This window comes from Palaemon carinicauda, chromosome 19, assembly GCF_036898095.1.
Source record: "Palaemon carinicauda isolate YSFRI2023 chromosome 19, ASM3689809v2, whole genome shotgun sequence".
Taxonomy (NCBI): domain Eukaryota; kingdom Metazoa; phylum Arthropoda; class Malacostraca; order Decapoda; family Palaemonidae; genus Palaemon; species Palaemon carinicauda.
The window spans coordinates 30,506,187-30,520,847 of NC_090743.1; the positions used below are offsets into that span (position 1 = coordinate 30,506,187).

The 14,661-nt window shown below is 41.5% G+C and overlaps 1 protein-coding gene across 3 annotated transcripts in view; it reads left to right on the forward strand.

Moving 5' to 3' along the window:
* The first annotated feature begins 207 nt into the window (after window positions 1-207).
* The window catches only part of LOC137658559 (serine-rich adhesin for platelets-like), an 88,507-nt gene continuing 74,053 nt past the window's right edge, over window positions 208-14,661 (forward strand). For 2 of the 3 annotated variants that reach the window (XM_068393445.1, XM_068393448.1), the window contains exon 1: window positions 210-344. In XM_068393445.1, coding sequence (XP_068249546.1) covers window positions 249-344 — 96 coding nt within the window. In that variant the 5' untranslated portion in view covers window positions 210-248. Of the gene's footprint in view, window positions 345-14,661 lie in introns of all 3 variants that reach the window. The other variant, XM_068393446.1, reaches the window with a different exon arrangement.

Below are 14,661 nucleotides of genomic sequence, written 5' to 3' on the forward strand. Positions count from 1 at the left end.
AAAGGTTCCTATAATGTTCATTCTAAGAGAAGTAATACAGATGCTTTGGTGAAAAGATTTTATGATCAATACTGAAAAATTTATATTAAAATTATAAAATTGTAATTAAAATATTTATTACAATATATGTATCTGAAGTTTTTATAAAATGACTATTTTATTTTTAAAACATTATAACAATTGGACTTCAGTTTCTGGTTTCCACCAATCAAAAGGTCGCTCTGGTTGTGAGTCTGTGAAAAAGGAAGATGGCTGCTTCGGAAGATGAAGGCAGCCAAAGTGACAATAAAAATGACGATTCTGCCTTACAGGAGACAAGCAAGCAGTTTTCCACTATTCACCAAGTAAGTTAGAGCGTCTACGCATTCGACAAAAATGACCAGATCGACTTTCATGGAGTTCTGCAAGAGTTCTACTCCGATGAAATATTGTTGACAGATTGAACATTTTGTTGTTTTGGATGGAAATTAGATTGATTTCTTTACATTATTGCATCTAGTGTTTGGTCGCACGCTGTAGTAAAATTCACGAGTTGCCGTTTATAATGTGAGGAATAGATTTTTGAAGAAAATATTCGTCTCTGAGGTAAATAGAAAAAACGAGGGCATTGTTTACTGTAACCAGCCAAGTGTAGGTTGATGAATGTCACGTAGCGGAATTACAGAAAGCCTAATTGTGACCAGTGGGGTTACATTTAATTCATTATCCAACATTTTATAATCGCGCTAACTACCCATTATCTCGGCCATTATGTTACATCACAAGGTAGGCATTTGGGGAATGTGTTAATCGTGTTTTTATGGAGAATTTTAATATTTACATTATTTGTAGCCCGTCCTACATGCTGTATTTATGTAAATCCGTGTCACTGACTAACATGATGTAGGACTAAAAGCCTTTTACGGGAATTATGATTATAAAAAGAGGTTGAATTGCCAGATAGAGGCGAGAGTAGGGATTTTACTTGGAAATTTCTTAGTATAGGCCTAGCCTAGGCCTATATTATACCCTACATAATGGGGTTAGGCCAATTTTTCATACCTAGATTACCCTAAGTTGTTCAACTATAGCCAACTAAATTCTTTTCATGGTTTTTTCTTTTAAAGCAAATTCTCAGTTTTTCTTTAATTAAGTTTGTTATAAATTTGTTTGTTATAGGCCCTTCATATCTTAGTTCAATTCTTAGAAGTTTTTATGAGTATACTTCCTAGAGGCCTTACATAAATTAATTTGTTTCTTGAATTATTTTAATTCTTTAGGCTTTTCATAGAATAGTTTATATATTTGATAAATTAATATCGTATAGGCCTTTCATAAATTAGTTTAATTTTGATAGGGCTCATGAATTAGTTTAATTCTGATAGGCCTTTTATAAATTATTCTAATTCTGATAGGCCTTTTATAAATAAGTTTAATTCTGATAGGCCTTTTATAAATTAGTTTAATTTTTATCGACTTTTCCTTGTAGTTTAATTCTTATAGGCTTTTCATACATTAGTTTAATTCTTAGAGGCCTTGTATAGATTAGTTTAATTATTATAGGTCTGTCATAAATTAGTTTAATTCTTATAGGACTTCCAGAAATTAGTTTAATTCTTTAGGCTTTTCATAGATTACTTTAATTCTTACAGGCCTTATATAAATTGGTTTAATTCTATGTCTTGTCATAAATTAGTTTAATTCTTATAGGGCTTTCAGAAATTAGTTTAATTCTTTAGGCTTTTCATATATTACTTTAATTCTTACAAGCCTTATATAAATTGGTTTAATTCTATGTCTTGTCATAAATTAGTTTAATTCTTATAGGGCTTTCAGAAATTAGTTTAATTCTTTAGGCTTTTCATAGATTACTTTAATTCTTACAAGCCTTATATAAATTAGTTTAATTCTATATGTCTGTCATAAATTAGTTTAATTCTTATAGGGCTTTCAGAAATTAGTTTAATTCTGATAGATTTTTCAATAATTAGTTTAATTCTTACAAGCCTTATATACTGTAAATTAGTTTAATTTTATAGGTCTGTCATAAATTAGTTTAATTCATGTAGGGCTTTTGTAAATTGGTATAATTCTTTTAGGACTTTCCAGAAGAAGATTTAGATACATATTTTAAACATAAGACTTACCCGGTAGTTATACTTATATATATAGCTTACGTCCCTGACCTCAGCTATATATATAAGTATAACTACCGGGTAAGTACGTTCAAAATTTTTTTTTATAATGAAAATACCATTTTAGAGAGAGTTGGTCTAAATATCACTGCATTAGGCAATATCCCTGAGGCAAGTTAACTTTGGATTTTTATCATCAACATACTTCTATTAATGAAGTCAGTCGGAGATAATCTTTCATATTGACAAAGTGGGCTGATGACAAAGTTAAGCTTGGGGCACTTGGGGGTTTTGACATGTCCCTGTTATTTCTCTTCATTGCAAGCACAAGCAAGTGCAATGGCTAATGCAGTATTTGCATCTTGAGTAGAGGTAACCTGCAGGGTGCTGTAGAGGAGTTACTTCAGCCCCCCTCCTCGGCAATGAAATTGCTGTCGTATGTAAGGTCGGGGGAGACCAGTCAATATTAGTATGTATCATGTTTTATATATGTAAAACTCCAAGGAAGAGCAATAAGACGGCATAGAAAGTGGGATTGGTATTCTAATTTTCTGTCTGTTGAGCTACAAATCTTCCTAATGCCATGTTAATTAAACAAATTGGTAATACAGTGAATACTTAAATTGGTGGTATTTCAATAATATCCTGCCAACACAAGTCATTATTTGAAATAAGGTTTCTTTTTGTAATAAGGAAAGGCCAAGCGAAGGATCACCTTCGTAGAATATGTCAAAAATATAATACTGTACAACTGTTATAAGCAATTCAAGTCAGCGCATGCATAGAAAATACGAATTTCAATTCTATTTTATATGCTGTCTGTTTGGCCATTACCTTATCTGTCTGTTTGCTCCTGCTTTTGAGTATTACGAAGTCAAAGAGAAATGTCCTAACTTAAGGTGCCCTCCTTTAAACCTTACATAGAACGTTGTATCATTTCTAATTATCGCTGCGTTTAATCATAATTTTTATTGATAAGTTTACGGTTTTTCTTAACATAACCCCACCCTACAAAGATAGTAATATAGGGAACCACTATGTGTAACGATGGTTTTTGGGTTGGGGAGTAAGAAGGCTTGGGAATTAAATTATTGCACATTATTGTTATTAACTTGCTAAGCTACAACCCTAGTTGGAAATGCAGTATGCTATAAGACCAGGGGCCTCAACAGGGAAAATAGCCTATTGAGGAAAGGAAACAAGGAAAATTGAAATATTTTAAGAACAGAAGCAAAAATAACATAAATCTTTCATATATCTTTTATATATATACTATAAAAAAACTTTAACTAAAGAAGAGGAAGAGAAATTAGAGACTAGTGTGCCCTCAAGCAAGAGAACTCTAACCCAAGACAGTGGAAGACCATGGTACAGAGGGTATGGGCACTACCCAAGACTAGAGAACGATGATTTGATTTTGGAGTGTCCTTCTCCAAGAAGAGCTGCTTACCATAGCTAAAGAGTCTCTTCTACCCTTACCAAGAGGAAAGAATTAAAGTGCAGTAGTTAACCCCTTGAGTGAAGGAAAATTGTTTGGTAAGCTAAGTGTTGTCAGGTGTATGAGGACAGAGGAGAATCTGTAAAGAATATGCCAGACTATTCGGTATATGTGTAGGCAATGAGAAAGAACCGTAACCAGAGAGAAGGATCCTATGGACTCCATAACTCTCTAGCGGCAGTATCTCAAACGGGCGGCTGGTGCCCATGGAGTTATCCTATCTTTTGGAAATATAAATGCCATGAAAATCCTAGGCCAAGGGTCACAATAAGGAAAGCAACCCTGTACAGAATAAAAAGGCAGATGCAAAGAATACACTGTAGAAGTGAAATAGCAAAATGAAACATTAGAATTTATAGAAATAAATGACAATCTAGAACAATTACATAACACACAAACTATGAAATAAGACTTGTTTTTATCATACTGAACAGATAAACATTTGTGCCAGTTTAAACTATGTTAGTGCCACACACTCAACTATTTCATTGGGAAGATCATTTGACAGTTTGATCACAGCTGGAATGAAGATATGGAAGATCTGGTTGTAGTGGATGGTCAGAATTATGAAGAGAAGGAAACATGTACAAAGAGATAATTGAACAATGGTGCCAGAAGTTTATATCTAGGGCATGGATTAGGTGCCGTATTCTGTCTAACTTAACTAAATGTAGGGTAGTGCAACTTGAAGGAATACATCCCAAGCTTTACTTGTTCCTACGCAACAGACAAACCCTCGTCCTTTGAGTAAGGATATTGATTTAGTGCAGACTGGAGACGGTTGTTAAAACTTGGTAAACCAGCTGGTGAATGGTGCTTGCAAGGAGTCCCATCCCCTTTCCCAGCCGGAATAACTTCGCTTTTCAGTGTATCTTTGTTTATTACTCATGTACTGCCTGCTCCTTACCAAACTTTTTAATTTTCATTTTCAATTGTAGGAAGTGTATATATGTTAGATTTGTGGTTTCAGACGTAAAGCAGTATGTTCGCACTTGCCAGGGGATGGGTGGCTGCTGCAACGGTTTTCACATAATCCGGCTGTAGATCCACACTCCCTCCGTGCTTATTGTAGGATCCATGATTGTTTGCAATCATCCTCTTGTGCTTAGTGGATGTCATAGCCTCCTTTGCAATGGCAGTTGTACACCCCGAAGGGAAAGCAACGAGATATGCTGCTTTGATCTTCTGAGTGTTGCATGTGCTCCTGCCTCTCTCCATGGGGAGTATACATCTAGAGCAAGAGGCCCTCGGATTTTCATCACCGGTCTTTTCAGGTTCTGTTGGTGTGTGGGGTACCCATAGTGTTTGCCACACCCCTATGGAAGCTGGAAGGTCTTAGCCTGTTACCGTGCAAACTGCTGACGATGACTTTGACCTAAGGAAGTCTTAGGCTTCCTTAGGTCTTCCATGTAGGCTCTCCAGGACTGTTTTGAGGGAGCTTGTAGTTAAGGCTACTTTTCCCCCATGGCCAGTGTCCCCTGTATTTCCAGTGATGCCAATACCGAAAGGCTTCCATGCCAGCACCATGTGTTAGTACTGAAGTTCGGCATAAGAAGGCCTCCAAGGCCAGAAGTGTGTGTTTCCCCAGTTCCCAGGGTTATTCCGATCTGGCTCCAGTGTATTCCACCCTGACCCTTTAGCTTGGGATTCCTGGGCTGGTATCAGTGTTGTCGCTCCTTTTGGAGTAACCTGTGTGGTTTCTTCTCCCGGGAGAGTGTAGTCATTGCTAGTTGCTCAGACTTGGAGAATGGTTAAACTCTTCTAAGTTGATGAAGAAGAAGAGGCAACATGGTCTCTTGGCTGGTACCCTATGTCTCATCTTTGTGCCACACCTTCCCTAGTCCTGGCCACCTTGCTAATTTGGCTGGGACAGGAGTGTACATCAACCTCCCCCTCCTTTCCTTCCAGGCCAGTGGACTCGCCCTCGCCGTGGGAAAGGCGAGGTAAAGGTGTTATCTTCGCTGTCGGTTGACTCAGCTCACAGACAGGGCTGGCTTCTTACGTATTTCCCTTCCTGTCAGACAAGAAGAGAGTTGCTTGTCATGACGCCGAGCGTTTAGATTCTTTACACCTTAACGCTAGCGTCAAGAAGGACGCCGAGCATTAAGGAATGGACTACATCACGACAAGCGTCGAGTAGTTGGAAGTCATGACACGTAACGCTGAGCGTCAGAGTTTGACACGATGTATGAAACTGAGTGCAACTTCTTTGTCTCTCTTGTTGGATGAGCGAACGTCATAGTTCCGAGCGTCTGAATCGTGAGCGTCATTGTTCCGAGAATCACGTGGCGCCGAGCGTCAAGCGTCCAGCAGTTGGACTTGACGTCGAGTGTTAAGCAGTTAGACATGACACCGAGTGTCAAGCAGTTATGTGACGTCAAGCATCAAGCAGTTGGACGTGACGCCGAGTGTCAAGCATAGTTCCGAGCATCTAAATTGCGAACGTCATTGTTCCGAGAGTCACGTGGCGCCAAGCGTCAAGCAGTTGCATGGCGTCTAGCGTCCAGCAGTTGGACTTGACGTCGAGTGTCAAGCAGTTAGACGTGACGCCGAGCGTCAAGCACTTCCATGGCGTCAAGCGTCCAGCAGTTGGACTTGACGTCGAGTGTCAAGCAGTTAGACGTGACGCCGAGTGTCAAGCAGTTTCATGGCATCAAGCGTCCAGCAGTTGGACTTGACGTCGAGTGTCAAGCATGACGCCGAGCATCCAGCTGTTAGACGTAACGCCGAACGTCAAGCAGTTAGACGTGACGTCGAGCATCAAGAATCGGACGTCGTGATTACACCAGTCGAGCCGAACGTCTAGATCGCGAACGTCTTAGTTCCGATTGTAATGACCGCGAGCGTCTAGCGTTGGAACATCGTTACGCCAGGCGCTATAAAAAAGATAGAGAAAAAATATTAACTGTAAAGAAATTGTTTTCACACACCAAGGCACGCCTGAACAGACTCTTAGTGTCTGATGGAGGGCGAGAAATAAACCCCTAAAAGTAAGTTAAAGTAAGTAATGATCTTGGACCCATTGAGGCCAGAATTCAGGACCTTGAGGAGTTGACTCCTAGGAAAGAAGACGTCTCTACCTCAGTTAGAGTCTTGTAGGAGGAAGGGATCGACGATCTCCTTTCCCCTACTTATCTTTTAGAGGAATTCTCGTAGGAGAAGATCATCATGAAAGTTTTTTCTGAAGAGTTTCCGAATTATTTTGTGCCTGCTGCTCCTCGTTCCCCGCCTTCAGAGTTTACGTTAGGGAAGGCGTCGAAGGAGTCTCTGTTTACAAAGATGGTGCTGTCTCGATCATCTAAAAGAGCTTTGAGGATGATGGGAGACTGGATGCAATCCAAGAATAACCAGGGTAATACTGGTTTTCCCTTTTCCCTCGGCTAGATTGGCCTCCAGATCTAGTGTTTGGTACGAGACGGGAGAAGTTCTTATCTTGGGAGTTTCTATCCTTGCCCAAGGAGACTTTTCGAGTTTAGTAGACGCTCCGCGTCGGATGGTCATGAGAAGGACCAAAATACTCTGGTCAACGTCAAAGCTTGATCATCCTCTCAAAGGTGTCTTCAGAGCTTTCAAAGTATTCAATTTCCTGGACTGGACTCTGGGACCCTTGGGGAAGAAGGTTTCTGCCTTGAAGGATGTGGACACTGATAGTCTCAGCATCATTATGTCAGGCATGGATAAAGCCTTAAAGGACGGTTCCAATGAGTTAGCAGCCATTTTCTCAGCGGAGGTCTTTAAGAAAAGACCCCAAATGTGTTCTTTTCTGTCCATTGGGGTTACACCCATTCAGAAGTCAGAATTGAGGTACGTACCCCTTTTTTCTTCCTCTCTTCTTCCTCAAGAGTTGGTCAAAGAGGTCTCCTCCGCTTTAGCCCTAAAGGTCACACAGGATTTGGTGTCTTAAATCAGCAAGGAAGGTTCTGCCTACTTTTTTCTCTAAACCGCACAGACAACAGTAGGGGCCAGACTAAACTTCTGGCGAGCCTGGGAGAGGAGAGGAGCAGACCTTTGGTCCGTACTATTACTAAAGGAGGGATGCAAAATCTTTTTCCTAGTGAAACCTCCTTTAATAGTAATTCTGATAGACCTCTGCCAGATACAGAGAGGAGCCAAAGAGATGGGCTATGCAACATCAAATGTCTCTCTTATTGGAGAAGGAGGCTATTGACCGGTCCTGGATGTAAGTGCTCTCAACGCCTTCGTTCAGAAGACAAAGTTCTCCATGGAGACATCAAAATCAGTTCTAGCAGCACTAAGAAAGGATGACTGGATGGTCTCTTTAGACCTTCAGGATGCTTACTTCCACATCCTCATCCATCCGATCTTCAAGCAATACCTGAGGTTCGTGTATAGGAGGAAGTTGTCCAGTTTTGGGCTCTTTGTTTCGGCCTAAGCACCACCCCTCAAATAGATGGTGCGTCTGCTATGACCTGTCGTTCTTCTAACCATAGACCTCTTCCAAGCTCCCCAACCCCTGGGAGAAGAAATGTCGAACGTTCTAACCATAGACGTCTTCCAAGCTCCTCAACCCCTGGGAGAAGGAATGTCGAACGACGAAAGGAAACGAGAGACTTTAGCTCCCGAGCAGACGTCCCCTTGAGTATACCTGTTGACGCTTCCCAGGACGCTCTCCTTCATCATAGGAAAGGTGAGGTAAAAGTGTTTTTGTCATCTTCAGATGACGCAGCGCCCAGACGGGTCTGGCGAGAAGCTTCCAGACCTCTGAAGAGGAAGATGGACACGGTCAATCAGCGTCCTATCGTGACACCGCAAGCTCCTGGTTGTAGTCTGTGGAGTAGTCCTGAGCGCTTTCATTCTACCGAAGAAAGCTCTCCTGCCAAACGTCCTTTAAAGACGTCGACAACTGTCAAGAAACTTCCAACTCATCCAGTTGCAGGACAGTTGTCTGAGCTTGACATGACCTCGGTTCATGCTACTCCTCCACCGTCAGACTGGTTATCCTCCTCTGGACGCTCTGCTCGTTCTTTAAATGACGTAGAAAGCGAGCTTGTGGTAGACGTGACTTCTCTTGTACCACAACAAGTTGACCCTAATTTTAATATGCTGCAAGATATGCAACAGAAACTCGCTTCGCTCATGCAAGTTTATCAACCTGCGGACAACAAGAGAGTAGCATGCCTGGACCCTGAGCATCAGGAAGCTTTACACCTGGACGCCAAGCGTCGTAAGGTTACTAGTCGAGAGGTTCTTGACGACGAACGTCTTTACAACTCCCTCGTTAAATGTCGTGTTTCAGCCGCTTTAACCCGAAGGAGTCAAGCAGCCAGACGTGACGTCGAGCGTCCAGCAGAGCGTGGCGCCGAGCGTCCAGCTAACGTGACGTCGAGCGTCCAGCAGGACGTGACGTCAAGTGTCCAGCAAGGCGTGACGTCAAGCGTCCGGCAGGACGTGACTTCAAGCGGCAAGCAGCCAGACATGATGTCGAGCGTCAAGCGGGACGCGACGTCGAGCGTCAAACAGCTCGTGACATGGACGTGTACGCATTTCCACCGTTCAAAATTCATTATAAAGTGTTGCAAAAGTTTGTGTCACACGAAGGGACCAGATTGACTCTAGTGGCCCACTTTTGGCCTTCAAGAGAGTGGTTCACAGAGGTACTGGAATGGATGGTAGACACTCCAAGAAGCCTTCCATTAAGAGTAGATCTACTCAAACAACCCCACTTGGAAAGATACCATCAACATCTCCAAGCTCTTCATCTAACTGTCTTCAGATTATCGAAAAACTCACAAGAGCTAGAGGTTTTTCGAAGGAGGCAGCTAGGGCTATTGCAAGAGCAAGGAGGACTTCTACCATCAAGGTTTACCAATCCAAGTGGGAGGTTTTTTGGAGAGTAGTGCAGAGTCAACTCTGTTTCCTCGTCCAGTACCCCTATAACTCAGATTGCTGACTTCCTGTTATATCTTCGAAGGAAACGCAGTTTTTTCATCCTCTACCATCAAGGGATACAAGAGTATGTTAGCAACCGTATTCAGGCACAGAAACTTGGACCTTTCTAATGTTAAAGACCTACAGGAACTTCTCAAATCATTTGAAACATCAAAGCAACAGCACCAGGATTCACCAGCTGGAATCTGGATGTAGTCCTGAAGTTCATTATTAGTGACAGGTTTGAGCCCTTGCATTCAGCTTCATTTAAGGACCTCATGATGAAGACTATTTTTGGTCAGTCTGGCAACAGCTAAAAGAGTCGGTGAGATTCAGGCTTATAGTTGAAACGTTGGTTTTTTCGAGATAACAAAGCTATCGCCTCATTGCAGTTTGGCTTTCTCGCCAAGAATAACGCCCTTTTCAACCTTGGCCCAAGACTTTTGAGTTTCCGAACCTTTCGGATGTGGCTGGCGAGGAGTTGGAGAGGGTCCTGTGCCCAGTAAGAGCCCTGAAGTTCTACCTGGACTGAACGAAAGAGTTGCGAGGCAAGTCGGAAGCTCTTTGGTGCTTGGTCTAGAAGCCCTCGTTACAGAGGTCGAAGAATGCACTTTCATTCTTCATCAGGTTCTTAATAAGAGAGGCTCATGCACATTGCAGTGAGGCAGACCTCAAGCTTTTAAAAGTCAAGACGCTTGAAGTTAGAGCTGTAGCTGTAGCAACTTCGGTTGCCTTCAAGCAGATTAGATCGTTGCTGAGCATTATGGACACAACCTTTTGGAGGAGTAAATCTGTGTTCGCTTCACATTATTTGAAACGTGTCCAGACTCTTTATGAGGACTGCTTCACTGGGACCATTCGTAGCAGCGAGTGCAGTAGTGGGGGAAGGTTCCACCACTACATTCCCATAATCCTAATATCCTTTTCTTCTCTTGGAACTTTTGTTTTTTTATGGTTGTTCGTGGAGATTGCGACAGTCTTCCACAATCATTGATTTTAGTCAGGTGGTCAATTTGTTTCTTGAGAGCATCCGGAACAAGGGTATTGGAGGAGGAGGTCTTGTCACATAGAAATTTTTTTAGACCGGTTTGACAGCTCCTAGAGGTCTTCAGCCCCGTGGGTGGATCGCTGGATCTCATAAGGAAAGCGGACAATAACTACCGGCTAAGTATGTTCAAAAATTTATTTTATTATGAAAATATCATTTTTGATGAACTATGCAGATTACACCAGGACTCAAGATGAAGCTGGTAGCTCCCAGAGGGCTCCATGCTGAGTAGTATTCTAATCTGGTGGCTCCTCTGGTCGAGGTCCCGAGAGAACTACCCCAGTGACCCACGCTTCTTTGTCAGCCTTGTCTTGAGGTACCTCCATTCCATGAAGTCGTTGGTACTAGACCAAAATGTAATTGAAAAATCAAGTAATTTTTAAGAACATTACATACTTAGTAGGCTGTCATCATCATCAGCTGTAACTAGTCCACTGCAGGACAAAGGCCTCAGACATGTCCTTCCACTCACTTCTATTTATAGTTTTGCTATGCCAGTCTATGGCTGCAAATTAGCTCGTCTTCTTTCCCATGCTTTTTTTTTTTTTTTTTTTGCATTTTTTAGGGACCCATTCTGTTATTCTTAATGTCCATCTATTATCTGTCATTCTCATTAAATGTCCTGCCCATGTCCATTTCTTTATCTTGCATGTTAGAATATCCTCTACTTTAGTTTGCTCTTGTATCAATGTTGTTCTTTTTCTATATCTTAGTGTTATTCCCATCGTTATTCTTTCCATAGCTCTTTGAGTTTGTAACTAGCTTATGTTCTATGGCTTTGGTAAGGCTCAAAGTTTCCGATGTACTGTATACATAAATACTGGTAGGACCATCTGATTAAATACTTTTCATTTTAGAGAAAGTGGCATTTTAATTTTCATAATCTCATTTTGTTTACCAAAAGTTCTCCATTCCATTCTTATCCTTCTTTTAATTTCAGTCTCATGCCCTGGGGAAACACTTACTGGCTTTCCTAAGCATGTTTATTCATTAACAATCTTTAGAGGTTTGCCCGTAATCCTTATTTGTTGTGTCTGCATTTTCATTGAACATTATCTTAGATTTACTCATATTCATGTTCAGTCCTACATTTCTGCTCTCTGTATTTAAATTATCTTATCTTTTGCAATTCCTCCCATGATTCACTAAACAAATATGTCTTCTGCAAATCTCAATTGTTCCGTCACTAACAAACCTAATGCTATTTAATAGGGATTATCCTTTCGGCAAAGCTGAAATTAGCATGGTGCAACTACCTTATCACTAAATAGTGGTAAGGGGTAGGAAGGGTAGCCTAGGGTAACCAGCCATCCCTCTCACACACACACCTGTGTTTTTTTCAATATTTAACTTAGCCGGTGATTATAATAGCTGCAACTCTGTTGCTCGACAGAAAACTCTAAGGAAAAATTCGCCAGCGATCGCTACACAGGTAGGGGGTGTACCCAACAGCGCCATCTGTCGTCCAGATACCCAGTACTCATTGTAAACAAAGAACTCAATTTTCTCTCTGTCGAGCTATCGACAAGACGCTCTTATTCGCTGTTGCTAAACTGGAGTTTTTTCACAACTAATTGGTGAAGTACTTTATTCTAGTTTTGAGCTTTCGCTATGCAGGTGTTTTATCTTCATCTTAAATCTTGAAATCGTTTTGGATAGATTTAATTATGGTGACAAAGAGAGTATGGACTTTCTTTCACTTTTAAAATGGCCGACCCTTCCCTTAGACGGAAGTGTGTTTAGGCTTTTAGTAATTATCTTATCACGTTATAGATTTTCCTCTATATATTTTATTTCTCTCCGCCTTTATTAAGCCTCTTCGATTAACTTTCCATTTATTATAAACATATAAAAATAAATTTTAATGTTTTGTTTATATAGACCTTTCCTGAGAGTAGGCGGTCCTAACTTGGAAACCGAAGTTAATTAACGTTGAGCCCTTTATATCGTAATTAGCTTTTAAAGAGCTAAGGATTTAAAACTTTTTAAATGTAATATTTTATGAAAGAATTTCTTTGATAGTCTTCGTACTGTTTTCAAAGATGAACTAACGTTGAGTTTTTTTATGCTACGCAGTTGTTGACGTTCAGGACATTCAACATGCGCTCTATCGTTACGATAGAGAGAGAGCGTATCACGGTTTCACTTTGCAGTAAGAGTAAATCGATTCTGACGTTTTGTTCATTCTTTCTTAGCTTAAATGTTTTAAATTCTAATTTAAAGGAACTTTTTATTTGAAAAACCTTTCAGTTTTTTCCTTTAGTCAAATAACATGTTTTTTTGACGAAATATAATTGGGCTCTTCTCTTAGGTGCGAAATCAAGAGAGAGATAGAGACGGAGGGAGAGAGAGGAGAGAAAACGTTCCGTTCAAGCGGGTAACGTTGTTCTCGTGTTACTCGCGTCCCTAGTCGCTGTACGGGGAGGAAGGATAAAACTTTTTTAGGTTTTTATTCTCGTCCCCAGGCTATGTGCGGTGAGAGATTGAAAACGTAGTTATATGAACTAGTGTTTAGTCTCTTTCCCAGCCACTGATTTTTTTATCTTAAAATATGTTTTCTGTTTTTTGCTGGTATTAATGAGCTTGCATTATACGACTGATTTCGCAATTACTACCTTTTAATGAAGGGTAGAATTGCGTGTTTCAGGTAGAAATAAGTGCAAAACAGAAAATCGAAGTGATAAAGTGATATGCGCAAAGTGTTACAGTGTTGCGTCCGAGGCGCAAAGTGTTACAGTGTTGCGTCCGAGGGTTCGTCTGTTCGTGCCTGTCGTTCACCTAGTCCGGGACCTCTTACATGCTCCCAAGCCCAGGGGAGAAGTAATGTCAAACGACTTATGGGTTCGAGAGGCCTTGACCAACGAACAGACGTTTTTCCCTCTATGGTATCGGGTGTATCTTACCAAGATCTCCCCTACCATAAGACGAGAGAGACGTTGTTTCTCCTCGTCATCCGAAGGCTTTTCGCATAAGAAACCTGTCACAAGGTTTCGAAGCCCTCAAGCGAAAGTCAGTCCTTTCAGGACAGGTCCAGCGTCCTGGTTACAACCATTAGGACAGCTCTGACCCTATGCAGTCATCGGATAACTGCTCGCCGCCTAACAAAAGCGTAACACAGACTCCGAGAGTCTTTTTTTGTAGGCAAAGTGTTGCGGTCACAGACGTTACCCTCGTCTCTTACCACAACCATTTCCGTTGATCCTTATGGGTTGTATGGCAAGACATGCAGTATATGCTTGCCTCCCTTATGGAAGACTATTCTACCGATTAGTCCGTTGAGTCTAGCCGTTTATCTCATCGATATCCTGGCTTTCAGCCAACCTAACGTTCCTTTGTGCTTACTGTTGGCGTAGCTTAGTCACGTCAGTCAGGTTGTTTAGAACCACACTCGATGCGGTCTCGTGTGGTTTTTCAGCCGCATTTGGACGTTAGGCCACTTGCTGATGCTCCTGTTGACGTTCTAGACGTTCACTAACAATCGGAGTTGACTTGTTTTGACGCTGTGCGTCAACCTCCGCATTCTAGAGTTGTTTTGACTGCTCAGTCTAGGCAGTCAAAGCAGTCTCGAGTGGACGCTGTGCGTCCTCACGTACCTGTTGTGGTTGACAGTTCAGTTGTTGACAGTTCACAGACTGTCAAGCAGTTACATGACGTTGCGTTTTGGTCCGCTACTAATGCACCAGTGCGTGTGGACTCTGCTTGTAAAGCATTGCCACCACGGTAGGTCTCTCCCTTACTTGAGACTCAGCTTTTATCGGACAAGGTTCCTGTAGATGAGGAAGTTGCTGTTCTCCCTCCTACTGATATTCCCTTGAGGACTCTGTCAGATGGAGAGGAGCCTAAAGCTGCTTAGCCTCCTATGGACTTTAATTAAATCATGATGATTTTTTTTAAGGATCTTTGTCCGGATCTTTTTGTAACTGCTGCTCCTCGTTCGCCTAAACGTCAGAGCTTACACTAGGCCTAGCTACTTCAAAGCCGTTGTTTTTAAGCTAGTGCTCTCTCGCTCTCCTAGAGAGCGTTACGTTGGCTAGGCGACTGGTTTTTCACCAGGAGGAGTTTGGGGGATACAGCCTTTGCTTTCCCTTCTTTTAAACTGGTTTATAGAGCGA